Source organism: Apaloderma vittatum, unplaced genomic scaffold (assembly GCF_000703405.1).
Source record: "Apaloderma vittatum isolate BGI_N311 unplaced genomic scaffold, ASM70340v1 scaffold41337, whole genome shotgun sequence".
Lineage (NCBI taxonomy): Eukaryota > Metazoa > Chordata > Aves > Trogoniformes > Trogonidae > Apaloderma > Apaloderma vittatum.
The window spans coordinates 11,898-30,878 of NW_009727474.1; the positions used below are offsets into that span (position 1 = coordinate 11,898).

At 38.6% G+C, this 18,981-nt stretch overlaps 1 protein-coding gene across 1 annotated transcript; it reads right to left on the minus strand.

Annotated features, from left to right (window-relative positions):
* Positions 1–368: 368 nt before the first annotated feature.
* Positions 369–15,738, minus strand: TRA2A (transformer 2 alpha homolog (Drosophila)). The gene is made up of 7 exons (XM_009873678.1): positions 15,206–15,738; positions 13,406–13,577; positions 9,820–10,008; positions 2,964–3,079; positions 2,341–2,448; positions 1,551–1,618; positions 369–1,366 (listed from the first exon to the last, which is right to left on the minus strand). Exons 2-7 carry the CDS (start codon positions 13,436–13,438, stop codon positions 1,356–1,358), a joined length of 525 nt encoding a protein of 174 aa, XP_009871980.1. The 5' UTR covers positions 13,439–13,577; positions 15,206–15,738; the 3' UTR covers positions 369–1,355.
* Between the last annotated feature and the right edge of the window lie 3,243 nt (positions 15,739–18,981).

Here is an 18,981-nt window from a genome sequence, read left to right on the forward strand (position 1 = left end):
CAATCAGGATGGGACAAGTTTGGCTGCGAGGGCTTTGTAGTCCTACTCCTTTTCCTGTGCCAATATCGACATTCCACCAGCCACATGGCGAGTTCTTTCGGAAGGCACAACTTGCCAGAAATCTAAACAAAGTCAGCAGCCTTGCTCTCCCTCAACCATCTCACCACGACTCCAGGAAGTGCCAAAGCTGGCACAAGAGAAAGCTGGAACAGCCACTGTGCTCGGCCACCCCGTCTAACGGCACGCTGGCCCTCCCAAGAAGACAGATAAACCCCCCCTTTGTTATCCGTGCGGCCGTATCGAGTCTCGTTTCATCAATATTCCAGGTGACATAAAAGGCAGGAAAAAAAGACAAGAAACCACAGGCCAGTGGAATTAACTTTTATTGAGGGGCGGGAAATGGTTTACATGTAGTTGTAGGTTATTCCATCCATACTTTCAAAACTCCAAAAAGGACCAGAAACAAAACTTGCCTAATCGTTATTGCAATACCAAGAGGTCAGTAGTTTTTGGTTGTTGGATTGTGTTTTTTAAATGAACAGCAAATTATATAACTAATTGCTATGTTCAATAAATATTTTTCTCCTGCACCGATTAAGGGGAAATATTCAAACAAGTACAATAAACCCCCCTAGGATTTTTACAGTTTTAACTTCAAATGTTATCCACTGTGTAGCAACCCAGAAACTTTTCTATAAAACACAGCCCTGATTTTGAGTGTACAAGGATCTGTTTTCCCGGTCAAATACCAAATTTTGCTCTAGCTCAAACAGTCTACACTCAAAGCAACTACCTGACCAAAAAAAAAAAAAAAAAAAAAAAGAAAAAAATCCTCCGGTTCATGACTATCTAAGTAAATTTGTCATTACAGAAAAAGCTGCAAGTCATTACTTGTTTCTCAAAGTAACAGGTAAACATTTTAACAGAAAGATTAACAAGTTACTTGGAAATGCAGGTTTATATTAAAGTATCCGAGTGTGTATACTATGTATGACATGCAAGCTTTAAAAATACCAATGCTCTCTTCTGATTAGTCAGGAGTCAAATTGTTTTAAAAACAAAATAGGAATGACTTCCAAAATGTATCAGCACTTTGGGTTCTCTATTTCATTTCGTTTAAGATGTTTTACTACACAAAAACTACAACAATTACAATATTTAAGAGTATTACAATAAGGAGGGATGGAAAATGGGAATACTCCAACTGAAAATACGTATATTCTAAATGAACCAAAGATTTGTAAAAGAGCTGGATGGAGGACAAGGAAGGGAGGATGGGAAGGAAAGCGGTAGGGAAGCTAAGATTTGAACTTTGTATTTAAAAACCACGTCCTCGACCGTAACTCCTCCGATCTTCAGTAACGCCCTGGGAAAAAACCAAAACAAAATAAAACCAAAAGATGACATGACTACTATAAAATAACCGTACACACATCATCTCCACTTTAATGTGCTTTCACATTCACAATTTCCATTAATCAACTAATACTAGTAATAACAAGTTTTATTTAAGCCATCTAGGTGCTATTTATTCACTTTTATTTACTTACTTGGACTATAGGAACGGGATCTTGATCGTGATCGGTATCGACTATAATAAGGCGACGGTGATCGTCTCCTTTAAAGGAAATTAAAAAAGAAACCCAACAACATCCATTATGAAAGAAGCCTTATTCACATCACTTCTACAGAACAAAACCATTTCCTTAGCACTGAAAGACTTGGCCTGCATGAATGATTTCAGCTTTATTTGGCTGTGGCTTACAGTTATTTAACAAATGCTTTAATATTTCTCTACTTGATGTCTTTAAAACTCTTAAGATCGTCCCAGACATAGAATTTAATAAACTCTCACTAGCCTTGCAAACCCATGAAGTGCTTTTGCAGATGCTTGCCATTCTTTCTGAACAACATTCTCTGAACCTAAACAACTTGCAAAACAGTGAGATGGTTATGAAATGTCAAGCATTAAAAATCCCATCTACAAATAACTCCTTTTTAAAAAGCACCATGTATCAGCTGTCCCTGGTTCTATATACAGCATGGAAAAATGAGTTCCTTCTCTATCTGTCCACCAGATTCCTCGGGCACGTGCTCTACCTCCTTCAGGTAGCAAAACTAACCCCTTGCCCAACTGGTTACTGTGTAATAGAGTTACATAAGCACCAAAGATTAACAACTACTTTAATCCTCCAAAACCTACCATAATGAGGCTCTAACACACAGCAAACCCACGTTCAAAACCTTGCTACAAACCAATTTAACATTTTCTGTCACGTAACTTTGCAGTTTTTCCAACAAATCCACTGTTCCTACAGAAACAGAATAAAAATAAGATACCTGTATCTGTAGTCATATTCTTCATATCTGTCATATCCTCTGTCATAACCCCTATCGTAATATGAGTCACGGCGACGACCCGCTCCACCGCCACCACCTCCTCCACTGCTATTAGCGAAAAAGCAAAATAATTACTTCAGATATCTACTCTTCATCTTGATTTAAATTATTTAAAAGCTTTTTTTAAGTGTTCTTGTAAATCAGACACTTAAGACTGTGCCATGAAACAATCTAACAATGAAACATTTAAAGAAAAACATCTTCAAAACCCCCAGAAAACCCACCAGGGATTTGAGCTTAATGCCCATCAAAATCAAAGTCAAATGGGCATCTTAGTATTTCAGTAATCTAAGGATGCATTAACTGACTGTGCAGGATATGCGTTTTTTAAAAATAACTCCTTTGGTATTTTTTTATAAATAGACAATAAACCACAGCAGGATTCAGTAGCATACGTGAGCCACGGTAACACATGCTGTACATTAATAACTTTGTGATAAAGTACAATTAGCATAACCCAAACTTGAAAAAACGTATCTGTCACACTATGTCTTCAACCAGACTCGGAGCACTCAGTTTAAATCCATTGTAGCCCTGTACCAGGAAAGGACCGAACTCCTTACTGTGTTGGCCTGCCCATGTAGATGCCTGGGGTGGGTGTATGTGCTCTCTTGGTGATCGAATAATCCACCCGGATCCTCCTGCCATCCAGCTCCATGCCGTTCGCGTGCTCCATTGCCTGCAGGAGAGACAAGGAACAGGGACGTGAAACCTGCAGCCTACTGGCAATGAGGGAAGGCTAGGTACAAAACACATTACTCTCCAGCAGAAAAACAACCCCTGAACTTGTTTGATTTAGATTGGTCACTAGTGCCCCACTGTGGCGAATGGCTCACGCGTCCCCTAGCCCATTTGCCAAGCGTCACAGCCTCGCACCGGGCTGCTGGAGTAACGTGACACGCAACCTCTCCTTAAGAGAGCACGGTGCTTACCACTAACACCGTCACCTCGCCTAGACTTTGCCTCCTACCCAGCACAAAGGTAAGCTGGAAGTTCCAGGGGCTTTTTCTCAAAACTGCATCTTTCCCACGGCCGTGCCGGACCCAGAGGGGCCGGGCGGATTCAAGAGCCGTGCAAAGCAGTGGCTTCCTGTCGGGTGCATATGGCCGGATTACTGCTCGTCGGCTGCCATTTCACGCTCTCCCAGCCTCCTGCCATCTCCCTCACAAGGACCTACTCCAGCAGAGCCGAGTAAAATGGCGGGTTCAGCCCACATGGAGACCTAATTACAACCTTCCTCCCCACTCCCGCTCACACCACGGCTGGCTGAGGCGATACAGGCGAGGGGCTGTGCTTGAGCAGCCGGCGCCTTCAGACCCGCCCGCAGCCCGCGCCGGGTGTTGGAGCCCCTGCCTCCCCGGCCTTTGCTAGTCCATACGATGGCCCTTCACGAACTCAAAATCATAAAGATAGTTTTTTCAAAGGGGCACAGCGTACTTTGAGAATTATATTCACGCAACAGGAACTTAAAAAATAACCCCAGAAGACCAACCTTAAGAATTTATCAAACAGTTAATGCTGGCCTTAAAAGCTACTAAAATTTGCAAATTAAAAAATTTTTTTGATCTTTTCATCACCTGCGCTAGGATCCCCGAAATACCAGTACACATCACTTTGTGACACTAGTGACAGCACTTAGCCCAATACACATCACAAAAATTATTTTTCATGTGTGGAGAAGTGACACTTACAAACTTGAGTTAAAGAACACAACCACTTTGCTGTTATTCAACTGTGACGAACAGTACACAGCCTCAAAACATGAAGGTGCCTCTAAGCTGAGCATTTCTAAATTTTTTTGTTGTTATTAAAAATAACAAGCCCAACGACTATCCAGAAATCAACTTTTTGCAGCTCTCTACCAAGGAGACAAAAACCCGACACTCATATAATTTAATTGTGATGCCTCTAGACTGGAAGTGACTGAATTATCACCAACCTATTGAGGCAGACTTAGCTCGTGTTTTAATAATGCTGTTTATATCTATACTATATCGCCACCTAGTGAATTCTGTTCCCATACAAAAATACAACTACATTTAGCTAACTGCAAGGCGGAGCCAAAGAACATTTCACCTTCTTCAACATACACTAAAGTGTGTTCATTGATAAAACGTCATCTTAGCTTTAGTTCCCCAGCCTTGAGATTTTATTTTTTTTTTTAAAAAAGTCCACAAGGCTGATTTAAATTAAAACAAAGCTGCACACATCCTAGGAATGTACATGTGCACAAATCGAAAAGTGAAGGCTGAAAGTGCTGGCTGCAAAATGAGCTTCATGGGGAAAAGCACCTTTCTGGAAATGCAGCAATATGCAAGTTATTTTGAAAGGTGAGGATTTTCTGCTTCACGGCATTTTTATGTCCAATCAACAACTTGCCAAGTAATAAGCTCAGTTGACAAGAAGCCACCCCAAATCCAGAACATCTAGTATATGTCTTATTTACAAGAAAAAACACCTCTTTAAGAGGGAGAGTTCTCTGACAAAGGGAACAGTAGCGAGAAGAGCAACACACCAGCATGACAGATGAAGAGCTAATTTTCAGATTTGATTGCTTGTTTTGGAAGTACCAAAAAACGTTACATTTCAGTGGATAAAGATTAGTTCATCGTTAATAACACTCTGCATAAAACTCAAGACACCCTGGTCACAATGTCTACAGACCTACCCAATACTAAAACTTTAATTTTCTTAGCTTTCAACAGCTGTCAGCAATAACTGCCAACTAAAGATTTTAAAATAATAAAAAATCTTTTACAGTTCTGACTGCAACCCCCAAATAAAGAAAATCCAAAATCTACACTAAGCCATGACGAGACCGACAGTAATTGGTAGTATGTACCACTCACATTCCGTCCTTAGCAACTGGAAGGGCCTTCCAAAGATGTTTTTAATTCTTTGCATCATTCTTAATGCACGCATCTCAAGTCTTTAAAACAAACTACTTGAGTTGACAAAAGGCCTTCGTGAAAACCAGGTTTCAGACAAGTGATACAGCAGTATTTATTTTGTAAAAATGCTGTGAAAACATATTATTGATTCTAATTACTGAGCTTTGTGTGTTTCCTTTAATGTTAAACCAGTTTATAATAATTTTTTTATACAATTTTATTTGACTAGCATGTCATACTCAAACCTCAGTTTGCTTTTCTTGCTAGTTTTGGGGATGCATGAACGCTGTGTTCAAAACATTTAAATGTCAAGGGAAAAGAACTGCACATTCACTCTAACAATGAAGAAGATATTCTCAAATGCTGTTTAAGAGATATAAACATACTTTCAGGACCATCAAATAAAATATTTTGAAGAGAAAAATAAATTATATTGTAGTTTAAGGCACACACCCGCTTAAGGGTCTTAAACTGTCAACAGTCTATTTTCATTTCGATTTTCTTCCAGGTATCTGAATGTTGTTAAAAAAGACTTGCATGTCTTTTGCAAGATGATAATAAGCAAGCAAACAGAATTTCTGTAAACATGCATGCTTAGGTTTGGGTGCAAATTCTAATGGAAAATTTGCTTTGCAGGCCAAAAGACATATCTATATGTTTGCCAACATAAAACAAGAGAATGAGGAGCAGAAATGGCACAGGTAGTAATTCAGTCTTACAGTTTTAAACTCAGAGCAGTCTATCCATAATAACAAAACTTGTTCAGATGACTACCTGCAGGTTAGTTTGACAAAATGAGCAGTTCCTAAACTATAGGATCGCTGCCTCCAGAAGCTCAAACCAGTTTGAAAGAAAGCATTACATTTAACAAATTTCAATTTCACTTGATCACTCTTACAGCATGTGGTTTTCTACATGTGTTAACATTTAGGTAGAGTGAAACAAGTTTGGAAACAATGAACTTTTAATTATATGCACAAACTTATACAGGTGACTGGCATTAGCTAAGCAATCAAGAATTCACTGAAAGAAATTAAATAATTATTCAGTCTGGATAATGGCACAAGGAGGCAGTTTGGGCAGGGAACAACAGTGGAAATTCCTGCAACCTGCACTGTGGTCACTGCAGTGTGAGGAGGAAGGGTGCAGAAAGGAAGGAGAAAACATCACTTGGAAGAGCCCATGTCACAGTCACTTTACATTTCTACCATGGAGTTCAAGACACCGTTAGTACTGTACAAAAGATCATCAAGCCTTCATCTGAACTGCATCCAACCACCCTGAATTACGTTTATTAAAGTTAGTGACGTACAGACCAAATACATCTGAATAGTCAAAATCAAGCAATTTATGTTGGGACTCATTTTGAAAATGTATTTTCATGATTTAAAAATAACTACAAACGATACTGTCACTGTTCACTGTATTTTGGGGAGGTTTTTTTTCTTCCTTTTTGTTTGCCAACTGTATCCTGTGCTGCATCTAGAGATGTGTGACCAGCAGGTTGAGGGAGGTGATTCTGCTCCTCTCCTCTGCCCTTGTGAGACCCCACCTGGAGCCCCCAGCTCCAGGGCGCCCCCAGCACCAGACAGACATGGAGCTGTTGGAGGGAGGAGGGCTGCCAAGATGGTCAGAGGGATGGAGCACCTCTCCTGCGAGGACAGGCTGAGAGACTTTGGCTTGTTCAGCCTGGAAAAGAGAAGGCTCTGGGGAGACCTTACATGCCAGTACCTGAAGGAGGCTGGGGAGTGACTTTTTACAAGGTCCTGTAGTGAAAGGATGAGGGGTAGTGAGTGGAAGCTGGAAGAGCGTAGGTTTAGACTAGATCTAAGGAAGAAGTTCTTTCCCCTGCGGGTGGTGAGGCACAGGATCAGGCTGCCCAGGGAGGCTGTGGATGCTCCATCCCTGGAGGTGTTCAAGGCCAGGCTGGATGAGGCACTGAGCAACCTGACCTAGTGGGAGGTGTCTCTGCCATGGCAGGGGGGTGGAACTAGATGATCGTTGAGGTCTCTTCCAACCCAAATAATTCTATGACTCTGTAACATTGAGCTCAAAACATCTTTATCACCATATGGAACTAGAAACACTGCATTGCTGGCTTTCAGAATCTTGACACAAAAGAACATTTTAACCAGCTCAATAACTGATGCAATTTCAAAGAGTGGCAACGAGTGAGAACAAAGATCCTGCAGGATTTCAGCTGCAACAGAATCCACTGATACTGGCCTATCTTAAACCAGTTATCAGAGTTCAAACATAACTACTCACAATTCATTTGATGTAGAATTTTAATATTAATAGTGTTTGAGAGCATGTCAGCTGAGAGGCCTTCCCCACATTACCTCTCTTGAAAAGGAAAATAGTGAAGATGATGGGAAATCCTTATTTTACTGTAGAGTTCTACAAATAACCCATCTATGACTGCTTTAAAAAGGCTGGAATTCAGTTCAGTGTCTCATCTAGAGTTTTACATTCTCTTTATTTGGATGCTTACGACATTGAGGGGGGTTGACTTATTTTTTGGTGGTTTTGTTTTTTTTTTTTTGTTGGGGAGATGTTGGATTTTGTTTTTAGGAGAAAAGGTATTTGCTTAGAATAAAGTAAATCAAGTGTGATTGCTTTTATGCACACTCAACTTTTCAGATTTAATCTATATTCCACACACAGAATTACTTCACATCCCTCAGTGCTGTCCAACACGGCTTGTCGCAGAATTTCACACCTATAGCTCTCTCTTCTTTTTCTACACTAGCTGCCACTTATTGCCATGTTCAAATCTATCCTCAAGGCTCATGAAGTAAGTCAAATACATTTTTCTCTTGCCCTTTTTGCCGAAGTATTTCAGTTATAAAACTCCAGGTGTTGGGAGGTTTTGCATACTTTCCCACTCTTCACACACTAGCCCACCATAGAGATAAAAAAAAAAAAAAAGGTTTAATTACATTCCAAATCATCTCAGTTCCTGCTTAAGGTGTTCATCTTTCTTTGTGTATTTCTGACTGCAAGTAATATTCCATTTTTTCCCTCTGCATTCCAGTTTTGCAGTATCTGCCAAAATAGCTTTCTACGAAACAAATTACTTTATGCTATTTACATGGAACATTTTTAAGAAATGCATGGTGTCATGCATGACGATTGCCCGTGGCAACCAGGAAGAAAACTCTACTTCTAAAGACATACGAAGTTGTAAAATAGACAGGACTGGCACATGAATGTGACAAGAAATACTATGCAAGTATTTTGGATGTTAAACTTTCTACAAAAACAGTCACATTTTCAAAATCCCATGGAACAGACAGAAATACAAGTCTTAAAGTCTGAAGAGAGTAGGCAACTACAGATGGGTGCAGAGCTACCCACCTCATTAGGTCCTCCCTATCTGTCCAAGCGATAGTGGGAAAATACAGAAGGGAAACTTATGGAAGTTTTGTGCCCTTTTAATTACTCCTATAATCTGCAACATCCACATACACATATAAATCTACCAACACTACTCTTTCCGTAAACTGATTCTCTGTCGCATCATACCAGAAATCAGTCAAACATGAGAAACGAGCCTAGTTCAATCAAGTAAACCACACGGTATTTTTTTCATTAAAATATCATTAATTAGCATCAAAGTTTTCATTTTCCTACTTCATCTTCCTACTGCTAATAGGTTCCACAGCTTCCCTCCCATCAATGCTAAGTGAGAAGTCAGTGAGCAGCATTATGTATATATTTATCAAAAATAAAGAGAATCAGACAGCAGATCTGAAACATCTGCCCAAGACTATTAAACATAAACAAGATGGTTAATGTTTGTGACTCAGTTTGCCCAAAAGAGATAATCCCACAGTGAAGGTTTAGAGGAAAAAAAAATAAAAATGAAAAAATGGATGCCTTTAACAGCAATTTCACCTAAGAATTTCAGTAAGTGTAGTGAAGCTCTTAGTATCCTTACACAGGTAAAGAAAGTACTATTTACCGTGGTGAACTGTAATACAGGCTGCTGCTCATATTCTTTAATTCTCTGATTGCAGAGAATACTAATAACTATGTCCAGCTGTCACCAGCTATCCACACAACTAGCAAAGCCACTGACCAAAGCACAAAACAAGACAAATCCAGCTACTTTTCAAATGCACAATGATATTCTTTTAGAGAAGAAAATTGAAAGGAAATTTTCAAAATTTAGACAGATACAGAAAATAACTTTGAAAAGTTAACTTTCAAAATATTTCAAAAATACTATAAGGCTTCCATGTCTGTCTAAAGATTTACTTTCGCTCTGAAGTAACAGATTAAAATCAAAGCACAATGCTTCTAAGTGATTCAATATAAAGAGCTCATGCCCAAAAATATGAACATTGAACAAGGAACTAAAACGCTCAAGTGCCACGTTTGAACAAAATATTTGAAATTAATTTCACTGTCAGAACTTGTTAGTTAATACAGACTCAAAAACACAGTTTTTTTTTGCCAGAGATATTCATGAAGACACTACACGAAGAGCACACGTATTAAACGTAGTAAAGCATGAATTTACCTCTTTAGAATCATCAATTCTCTCAAAATAAACGAAAGCAAATCCTCTTGATCGTCCAGTCCGTTGATCATAAACCACATTGACACCAGTCAAAGGTCCATAACGGGAGAAGACTTCACGCAGATCTCTCTCAGTAGTGTACAAACTGAGACCAAACACTCCAAGACATGTATTAGGATCTGGATTGGCCTGGTAAGACAAACAGTCAACTCCAATTAAGTTAATAAAAGAACAAGTTATACATTCCTATATAAAAATTTCTCAGACATTAAAATTTTTTAATCTGAAGAAAACTAAACATAGTTTATTCGAAAGCTTAACACTTCAACACTTACCATTCCAACCACAAAGTATTTTCAAAATGCAACTACTTACATTATTTTAATTTTAGAACAAAACCCAAACTTCTCATGTTTGTGAAAAACTCGGTAAAAATTAAGCATTTTGATGACAGAAAAGCTATAGAGTAACAGGAACCTATTTGATCAGTATTTCAGATTCTAATCACCAACAAGGTGCATCACAACATCCAAGTCTGTGCCAAGCCGAGGCCAGCCAGCCTGAACTCCCACCTCAGGGTTTTTTGCACGGTCACCACTGGTACCACCGAGCACGTGCTGTCTCCAGCTGCGCGCACTAAACACATCCGAGCCTCTAAACACCCTCAGCTGAACTGGAACTTAGCTTCTACCAGAACTGCCTCCCCACTCAACCTTTCCTGTCCGACTAGACTGAAAGCCAGCATTTATATTTGAAAGTTTACCTCTCTCCACTTGTAAACTTGAAGAAAATCATCTGCCTCTCTCATCTAGACAGCAACAAGTGCTGAAGGCCAGTTCTGTGAAACTGCAATCCAACACTGCTTGAGAGCAAGACTCGGGATTCTTACCATGATGTGGGACGCAGATCTACTTAATACATTTCACTTCATCGAAAGGAAGACAAACACGGAATTGGACAAGGTACAACTCCTCTATTAGGTTCCATTTCTCTACATGCCAGAGGGTTCATCTAATGTCAGTTAGACTCTAAGTATTATTTTGATCAAAATTAACTTTTTCAGCTAAGCTCCTGGCATCTGTTATATCAGATGCAGCAATCGAAAATGGGAGTGACAGGCAGAGGGATTTAATGTTTCTGCAAAAATAGTAAGTTGACACAGTTGAAATTTGTATTTTAAGTTTCAAGATTTTTCAAAGCCACTGATGCACAGCAATTTATGCCTCAGAGCTTGCCTTTCAGCCTGATTCAAAGAATGATCAGGTTTAGATCTTCTGTCATGTTCTTTACAGAGCTTTTTTGTTCAGGAATCCATTGTGAAAATTAGATGTCCAAACTACTCATACTTTTAAAGTTTCTTTCTTTCCCTTTGTCAAAGTTCAAATTTTTGTTTTAAGTCGTGAATCTTCTACAATTCCTTATTACAGCTAAAAGCACAACAAAACCTGGCATTTTGTCATTTGAAAGTTTTAATTATGCAGGCTTAGAACTCTTTTTTTGCTCCATATTTCAATCTTTTGATAACTGAGTGGCATTAATAGCTATACTCCTTTTATTATAGAAACTCTTGTGAGTCTAATCAAGTCTTTTAAATCATTGTTTGCACAGGTCCCTCCAGTACATATCAGCACTGTCTCTTTTTTTTGTACTGTGCCCCATCAAAACAGTGTGCAAGCACCCTCTATAAGATCAGAAGTGGCAAAATGGCTACAAATTTTCCTGGTGGTTTTAGGTGTTTTTATTTAGGGGATTCCAATCTGGCTGATTTGAGCTTCATTTTGACACTACTAGAAATACTCCTTAGAATTGTACTAGTTTTGGCTGGAATAAATTTATTATTCTTCCTAGCAGCTGCTATGTGTTTTGGATTTAGTGTGAGAATAACGGTGACAACCCACTGATGGTTTAGTTGTTGCTGAGCAGTGTTTATACTACGCCAAGGACTTTTCAGCTTCTCATGCTGCCCTGCCGGTGAGGAGGCTGCAGGTTCCCAACAGGCTGGAAGGGGACACAGCCAGGCCAGCTGACCCAAACGAACCAAAGGGATATTGCACACCAATGATGTCAGGCCCAGTATATAAACTGGGGAGAGCTGGCTGGGGCTGCTACGGCTCAGGAATTGGCTTGGCATCAGTCAGCACGCCGTGAGCAATTGAACCGTCCATCACTTGTTTTGTATATTCTACTATTATTATTCCTTCATTTTCTGTCCTACGAAGCTGTTTTTATCTCAGCCCGTGAGTTCTGCTTCCTTCCCCTCCCCCAATTCTCTTCTCCATCCCACTGGGGCAGGGAGAGTGTGCGAGCAGCTGCATGGTGCTTAATTGCTGGCTAGGGTTAAACCACGACAAGAATTAATGTGAAATTCACTGTGAAAACAAGTTTCGCGTTTCACAGAGTCATTTCCAAGGCAAAAAGACTTCTTCACAGAGCAAAATGTTCTAGTATTTCCTAAAGTAATAAGTGGATTCATTCATCTCTCACCAGGAAATCTGCTAACCCTTTTGAAGTTCAGTTATTCCTGCCAAGACACTAGATTTGTATTTACTACATCATGATTACACTCTGGCAGCAATCCACAAAAAGTGTATCTATGAACGCCGCTTCACAACAGCTTAAGCCGCTGTTTGCTAGCACGGCTCTAGTCTTCTCTTTTTCACACACTCTTGTCTTGTTCCTCGCGCGAGTACTACCTGGTCCTGGCAAGATGCTTCACCAAAGGGAGTCTGAATACTTTTTGACAGGATTTGTAAAAAAACTGGAGACTAAACTAGTTTAAAATTAAAAGGATCAGAAAAGTACCATGGTCCTCACCAAGGAAGAGGCAAAGCTGTGTATAATGGCACTCATTCCAAAGTGATGTGGAACCTGAAGCTAAGGCACTGAAAGATTATAAAGGTGACCATTGGGAGAAACCTCTCAGGATGACCTTATATCTTGGTTGGTGTATCTATACTTCCTCCTGTCCATACAGACACTTCTCATTTACATTTTCAAAGGCTTACTGACACTTTTCATAACTGTGATTTTTTTCCTAGTCATTAAGATTTACGCTAATATTAGCTAATAACACGCGGGTTTATTTCTTCAAGTCAAGGCAAGTTAATTACTCAGAGGTATAAAAATCACAAGCAACCTTCGACATAATACGCTGTACGTTTTAACCAAATAAACATTTGAGAATTTTTTTCTCTGGCTCCTTTAGCCAATCTTACCAATACTGTCAGGTTGCAAGCATGCACAGAAAAGGTCTTGTTTTGTGAAGGGTACATATACTTGGAACTGTCATGAAATCAGAATGGTTCAATTTCTAGAGCAGATGGAAGCAGATGTCACCTTATCTACACATACCGACTTGTAACGGTATGTTTTCAGCGATTTTCTACAAGTACACTGCCAGCTGCAGGCCCAAGAACTAAGTGCCCAGCTGCAAGGACAGAGATTGCTTACCTACCCCCCCAAAACTCCCCTATCCTGTAGCGACACAAAACAGCAGCTCAGATTCAGCCTGCAGGTAACCTGGACTGCGCTGATGTAAGCAGCAGCTGTTTAGTTTTGATACTCAGCCTTGATGAACATGACATACTCTGCTGCCAGTGTGCCTTCTCCTGTTGGACATTGGAGAATGACTACGGCTCCTTCGACGACGGTATTCTGGCGTGTACGATCTGCTTCGAGAACGTCTCCTATGGGAATGAGAATGGGAATGGGATCTGGAACGAGTGTAACGTCTGTGCGAGTGTCTTCTGGACCTGGATCTTCAACAAAGAGAAAGCTTTTAGTTAGGTCATATGTATATAATGAATCGTAAGCCTTGCATTTCCTAGAGAATTTTTAGCAATTAAAATAATTAAGCTTCTTCTAATTTTTTGCAAATCTGAAGATTGCATACATCTCCAATAATCTGCCTGGTAGCACTTTTAACTTTGTGAGAGTGTTTCTAGCATACAGTAAGGATTGTATTCATGACAGTTCTGGGGTAGTTCAAAGTTTAAACTTATATCAGCAGCTTGGCTGCACATGTAACTAAATTTGCGCACGGACACAGAAACTAGCTATGCCACACTGTAAAATGCTGCTTTGGATGACAAACTGAAAGATCTATCAGCACTGCAGTGCTGCAGTACTTATAAATGAAATTCACCTTGGCTTGAAAATTATTCAAGACAAAAATAAATAAATAACCAAACCAAACCTGCTTAACTCCTCAAGCATTTCTTTGCAGATATCTAGCCAACAATAAGCTCAGTTATAACTAAGCATCACCCCGTTAAAGTTGTATGATTTCACACAGGCATTACAACCTAACAGGTAGTTAAGTTATTCGGCTAAACAGCGCAGGAAGAGGAGGTGTGACATTAGGTGGAATTTTGGGAATTCAGAGCAGAGTAACTTTTTTGCCTGCCTTGGTATAGAGCACATAAATAGGGAAGACATATTACTGACATCTCCCAAGAACTGAGGAGGAACAACAACATGATATTACGCAACTTCTCTTCCCTCTCCAGAGCTACAGATGCCATTCTCTGTTTTCTCTCTCCAGTGAAGAAAGATGGCTTTGGTAGCTCTCACCATTTTCACCAGTATAATGGTACAAGGGAAGAGAGAAGACAGGTAGTATAAGCCAGGTAATATTTAGGAAATATTTTGAAAAAAACTACACACATTCTCCTCTCTCCTGAACAAGCCTGAGAACTATAACTTTGCCTCCGCACACATATTTGGGGTACAAAAAGACAGAGAAGGACATGCACAGCATTCAAAAAATAATTTGACTCTTAAAGCTCCCAGAAGTCAAGAAGCTATCTATGCCAGATTTAAGCCATAGTTTTCAGATTTTGCTTTTAAAGCCTAGATTTTGTCTTTAAAGCTTTTATTGAAGGAATATAAAAAACTTCTTTAGTGTCTTCCAACATGTCCAACAGTTACAGAGCTTACTCCTTTCATCTAACCCAAACTACCTCTGCTGCAGTTCTCACTTGACTTTTCACTTTTTCTCCCTAAAGCAGAGGTCCACACAAGAGTTCCCCCTACAAATTTTTTGGGGGAAAGATGCAAGAGATTTTACAGAATGGAGATGCAGTTTCCTCTGAACTGAGATGCAAATGCTTCTCTCTTCTGGAAGAGATAAACCTACAAATTTTAGTTGTGATTTATACATTACTTCTATTTAAATTACTTTCTCTATTCATACCCAATGCTTTATTACTCATGGAATCTTTCCCAATTTTGTCCATCTATATAACCACTAACACGCAAATTAACATAGCCCTGTTAACATACTTCATGGAGTTTATCCTTTTACAACAAAGGGAAAAGAAATCTCACCAAAAGAACAGGCCTAATCAGTAATACTGAACTAACATGAGTAAATTCTTGGACGTACCTTGATTTTGATCTTGACCTAGAGTGCGATTCAGAATGTTTGGAAGCCCTCGATGGACTGCGAGATCCAGACCTGCTCTCCGATTTTACACGAGCAGGACTCCCAGCTGGAGATTTTGACTGGGAGCGAGACTCCTAACAAAAAAGACAGTATTAAAAATGGTATTGGTTGTATAAATGCCTAACTCCTAACATTTAAGTACAGTAAATCTATTATATTGATTGCTCCTGAAAAACAAATGGTTAGGCAATACCCTCCAAAACAAATTTCATTTTGCTAACCCACTGTTAATATTGTATGCTTTCCTCAAATAGGTCCCTGCTTGAACCAGATCACCAATTCTCTATTAACTAAGTAATCATGCAAATTCATCTACAACTTGATCATACAGACACTGGAACATAAACCATACATTTACTTAACCTAGGACCCATTCATTCTTCCAGATTCTTTTAATTCTACTTCACTCTTGCTTTCTACTTTTCTTCATTCTTCATTGAGTTTTTCATTTTTCATACTTCGTGTATTCTTCCCCAATTCAAACAATTCCTTATAGCCTTAAAAAAATATTCAAGTGCTTCTATCTGACCAATCTTCTGTTCAATTTTTTCCCCCATTCAATTTTAATTTTCTGATCTTTAATACTTTTCATTAGCCTTCTTTTATCTTGATTTATCTTCCACATTCTTGGAAAAAACTCTTCAATTTCTTCACGAACATTAACCTTAATGGAAAAAGAACATTTAGTATATTTAAGCACGTGGGGATTATAAAACTCTGCTGGAGTTCAGATGTTATCTACCAAATTGAAAAGCCAGCAGGTAAAGTGCAAGAAAACTACTTTATAAAACAACTTTTTTTTTAAAAAAAAATCTTTAAAACTGTATAAGTGTCTACGTTCTAACAATAAGCTTACTGCATTCTCAGTGGTTTATTATATTTTCAAAACTACCCTCCTCCCCTTTCAGATTTTTTGTAAGATACATAGATACACTAAAAACTAATTAGCACAAATATATTAAAGTATTGATACCAATAACTGTGATTGCCCCCCTAAAATAATAACTATTTACTTCTCAGTATCACATATGCCGAAATCTACTTCTACACATTATTACTAAGACACTCTCAGTTCAACAGCATGGCCAAAGATTTCTAGTCAAAAAACTCCTAACTATGCACATACTTACATAATACATGCACACAGATATATGCAACAAATTATTTTTCTCCCAATTTTTCTTCCTCACTGTTACCCTGTTTTCCTTGCATAGAATTTAATCCATATAAAACAGGATGTGTAGTTGTCCAGTTCAAAGCAATCCAATAAAAGTAAAAACAGGAGGTTTTTTTTTTTTACTTGCATGATAATGCACACAACAGAAAAACTAGGAAAACAAGCAAACAAAGAGCAGGTTATGATTTCCTCAGATTTTACAGTGCACAGTATTTCTAGGGAGCTCAAGTAGAAAAAGAATCCTACAGAAAAGTATGATATATACTTACTACTTCACAAAAGATATGCAAAACTCTTAATGAAAAAAATGCATAGCAAGTTCCTCTCCCATGTTACATTTCATGTTTGTTTCCACCATTTCTCCTCCAGTCTGTCCTCACAATGTTTTTCTCAATTTATTTCTTACTCTGCCTATGTCCAAATTTGCATTTTCTTATGCAATTAACTTCATTACTTTGGGCTGAAGTTCTTCCCAACGGATGCTGCATTTCAAGACAATAAAACCATCAGAAATGGAACCCAAGAGACTCTTTACTAGCAAGTCTTACAGCTACACTACCTTTCCCCTTTACCTCAATAAAAAAGATAAAGGACACATGGACAATGTCACCTATGGCAGTCACAGGCCTGATAAACTTATCAACGAAGGCCAAATTCAAAGCATGGCTGTGGCATATGGACCATAGAACCAGGTATGTATTACAGGCTACCCTTATTAAAGCCAACTATCTGATGATTTAGCTACACGACTTTCACTGAAATAAAAGGATGTATGTGCACTTAAATGTGACCAAATTTTATCTCGTGTCTTTATTTTTACCTAAGAAATCCACTGTTCACCATAAAAAATATATCTCCTTTTAGAACCACTAACATGCTTTTTCATCACCTTGCCTCTATTTTTGTGCTCTTCCTTGTCTGACAGCCTCTTTAATTCTTCCCTTTACACTTCATTCGCTACACAATTACCAGTTTCTCTGAGAATTACTTCCACTTCCCTCCCTAGTAAAAATGCTCAGCAATACAGGAAAACATTTAATGTGACATAATTCAGATTTAGAAAAAAGACAAATTGACCCTTCTCAGTCACTCCTTCACAAGGACACCATGTTGTCCATACTGTTCCATTTGAAAGATCAATTCATGAACAACAACTTTGGAAACTCAAACAAAATAAAGAAAAACCACACCAAACTCCAGATACTGCACAATCTAGAAGTGTTAGGAGGTGCCAAAAATATCAAGGACTCAATCACTCCCATACAATGTAGAAGTTAGCTTAGTGTCTTTATCTATTCAACTGAAGCATATCATGACACCGCCTACGGAGTTTCTAATAGCATTAAGTTGCCAAAAGCCAATGTTACCTCTTTTCACGTAGGCCAACTCCTTTTGGAACTATCTGTTTAAACCCTTTAGGGGCTGCACTTCCAAATACAACTTTAAAATTGCAGTGACAGAGGTGACAGCGTAAGTTCTTGCACATTTCAAGCTTCCTCAAACAAAGCAACTGTAGACGTAAAGCGCAGCTAAAGAGAGATTACCTGGTAGGAGTTGCACACTGTTTCTGTCACCGGCAGGCAATTACATCTCATCTTCTGACGCAATATTATAGATCACCTAGTTATATCTCCTACAGCGCTTCAAAAGGAGAGACTATGGGAATCACAATAACCTGCAAGAGCTTAAGGTCTTAAGGATGATGCTGAAAAAGTACCTAATAAGCTTTGTATCAGCAAGACTATAGACAGGGATTAAGAGATTCAGAGCTTCAAGGAGTCACAAAGGGAGATTTTAAAGAGTTTTCCTCCTCTACTTCCTACCATATGGAAATAATTAGCTATATCTTAGTCTCTAACACCAATCAATCCAAGTGTTCTGCATAAAATAATTTATGTCCATTCTGCGATATGAATGATAAAATTAGTTAACATTCCTTCTTAGTACATCATCTTCAATGAGAGAAAACAATCACCTTTGCTATCCAAAGCATTAAAGTATCTCAATTCTGTACTAGTCTTTAAGGCATCTATATAATCTTAGTTCTACTGTCATCACAGAAATCAATTTAAATAGTGTGGTTCATCAATATTTTTCTTATATTTCTGTTCTAAAGATCCTCAGTGATTTAAGTGTCTCAGGTGAGACTGCATTTCTTAAACTCAACTTCTCATCCCATAACTATCTTACAAAACCGTATATATTTTAATGCCTTAGGCTTTATTACACAACTGTCCAGTTTCTTTCACCCTTACAAACTTATAAGCAGATACTCATTGTGACCATGTCAAACTGTCTAGATTTGCTGTCAGTACAGTCTGTAGGAAGAGACAACTAACTTTCTCCTATTCTTCAGATAAATATTCCCTTTCAAAACAAATGCTACATCTGTCAGTAACAGGGCAAAATAAAAAAAATAAAAAGCCAAACAAAAAAATCTTCAAATAAAAGCCACACCAAGAATCCCATCTGAAATAATAACTTTAAAAAATATAATCTCAATCGTAACAGCATGCTTACTCAGAGTTAGATGTGGTGG

Excerpts from the sequence above, each read along its gene's own strand:
- TRA2A (XM_009873678.1), bottom strand. The coding sequence starts at position 13,438 with ATGTCCAACAGGAGAAGGCACACTGGCAGCAGA. Across the intron at positions 10,009-13,405 it reads GAAGGCACACTGGCAGCAGA|GCCAATCCAGATCCTAATAC; the intron begins GTATGTCATGTT and ends TTGTCTTACCAG. Across the intron at positions 1,619-2,340 it reads GAATATGACTACAGATACAG|GAGACGATCACCGTCGCCTT; the intron begins GTATCTTATTTT and ends TTTCCTTTAAAG.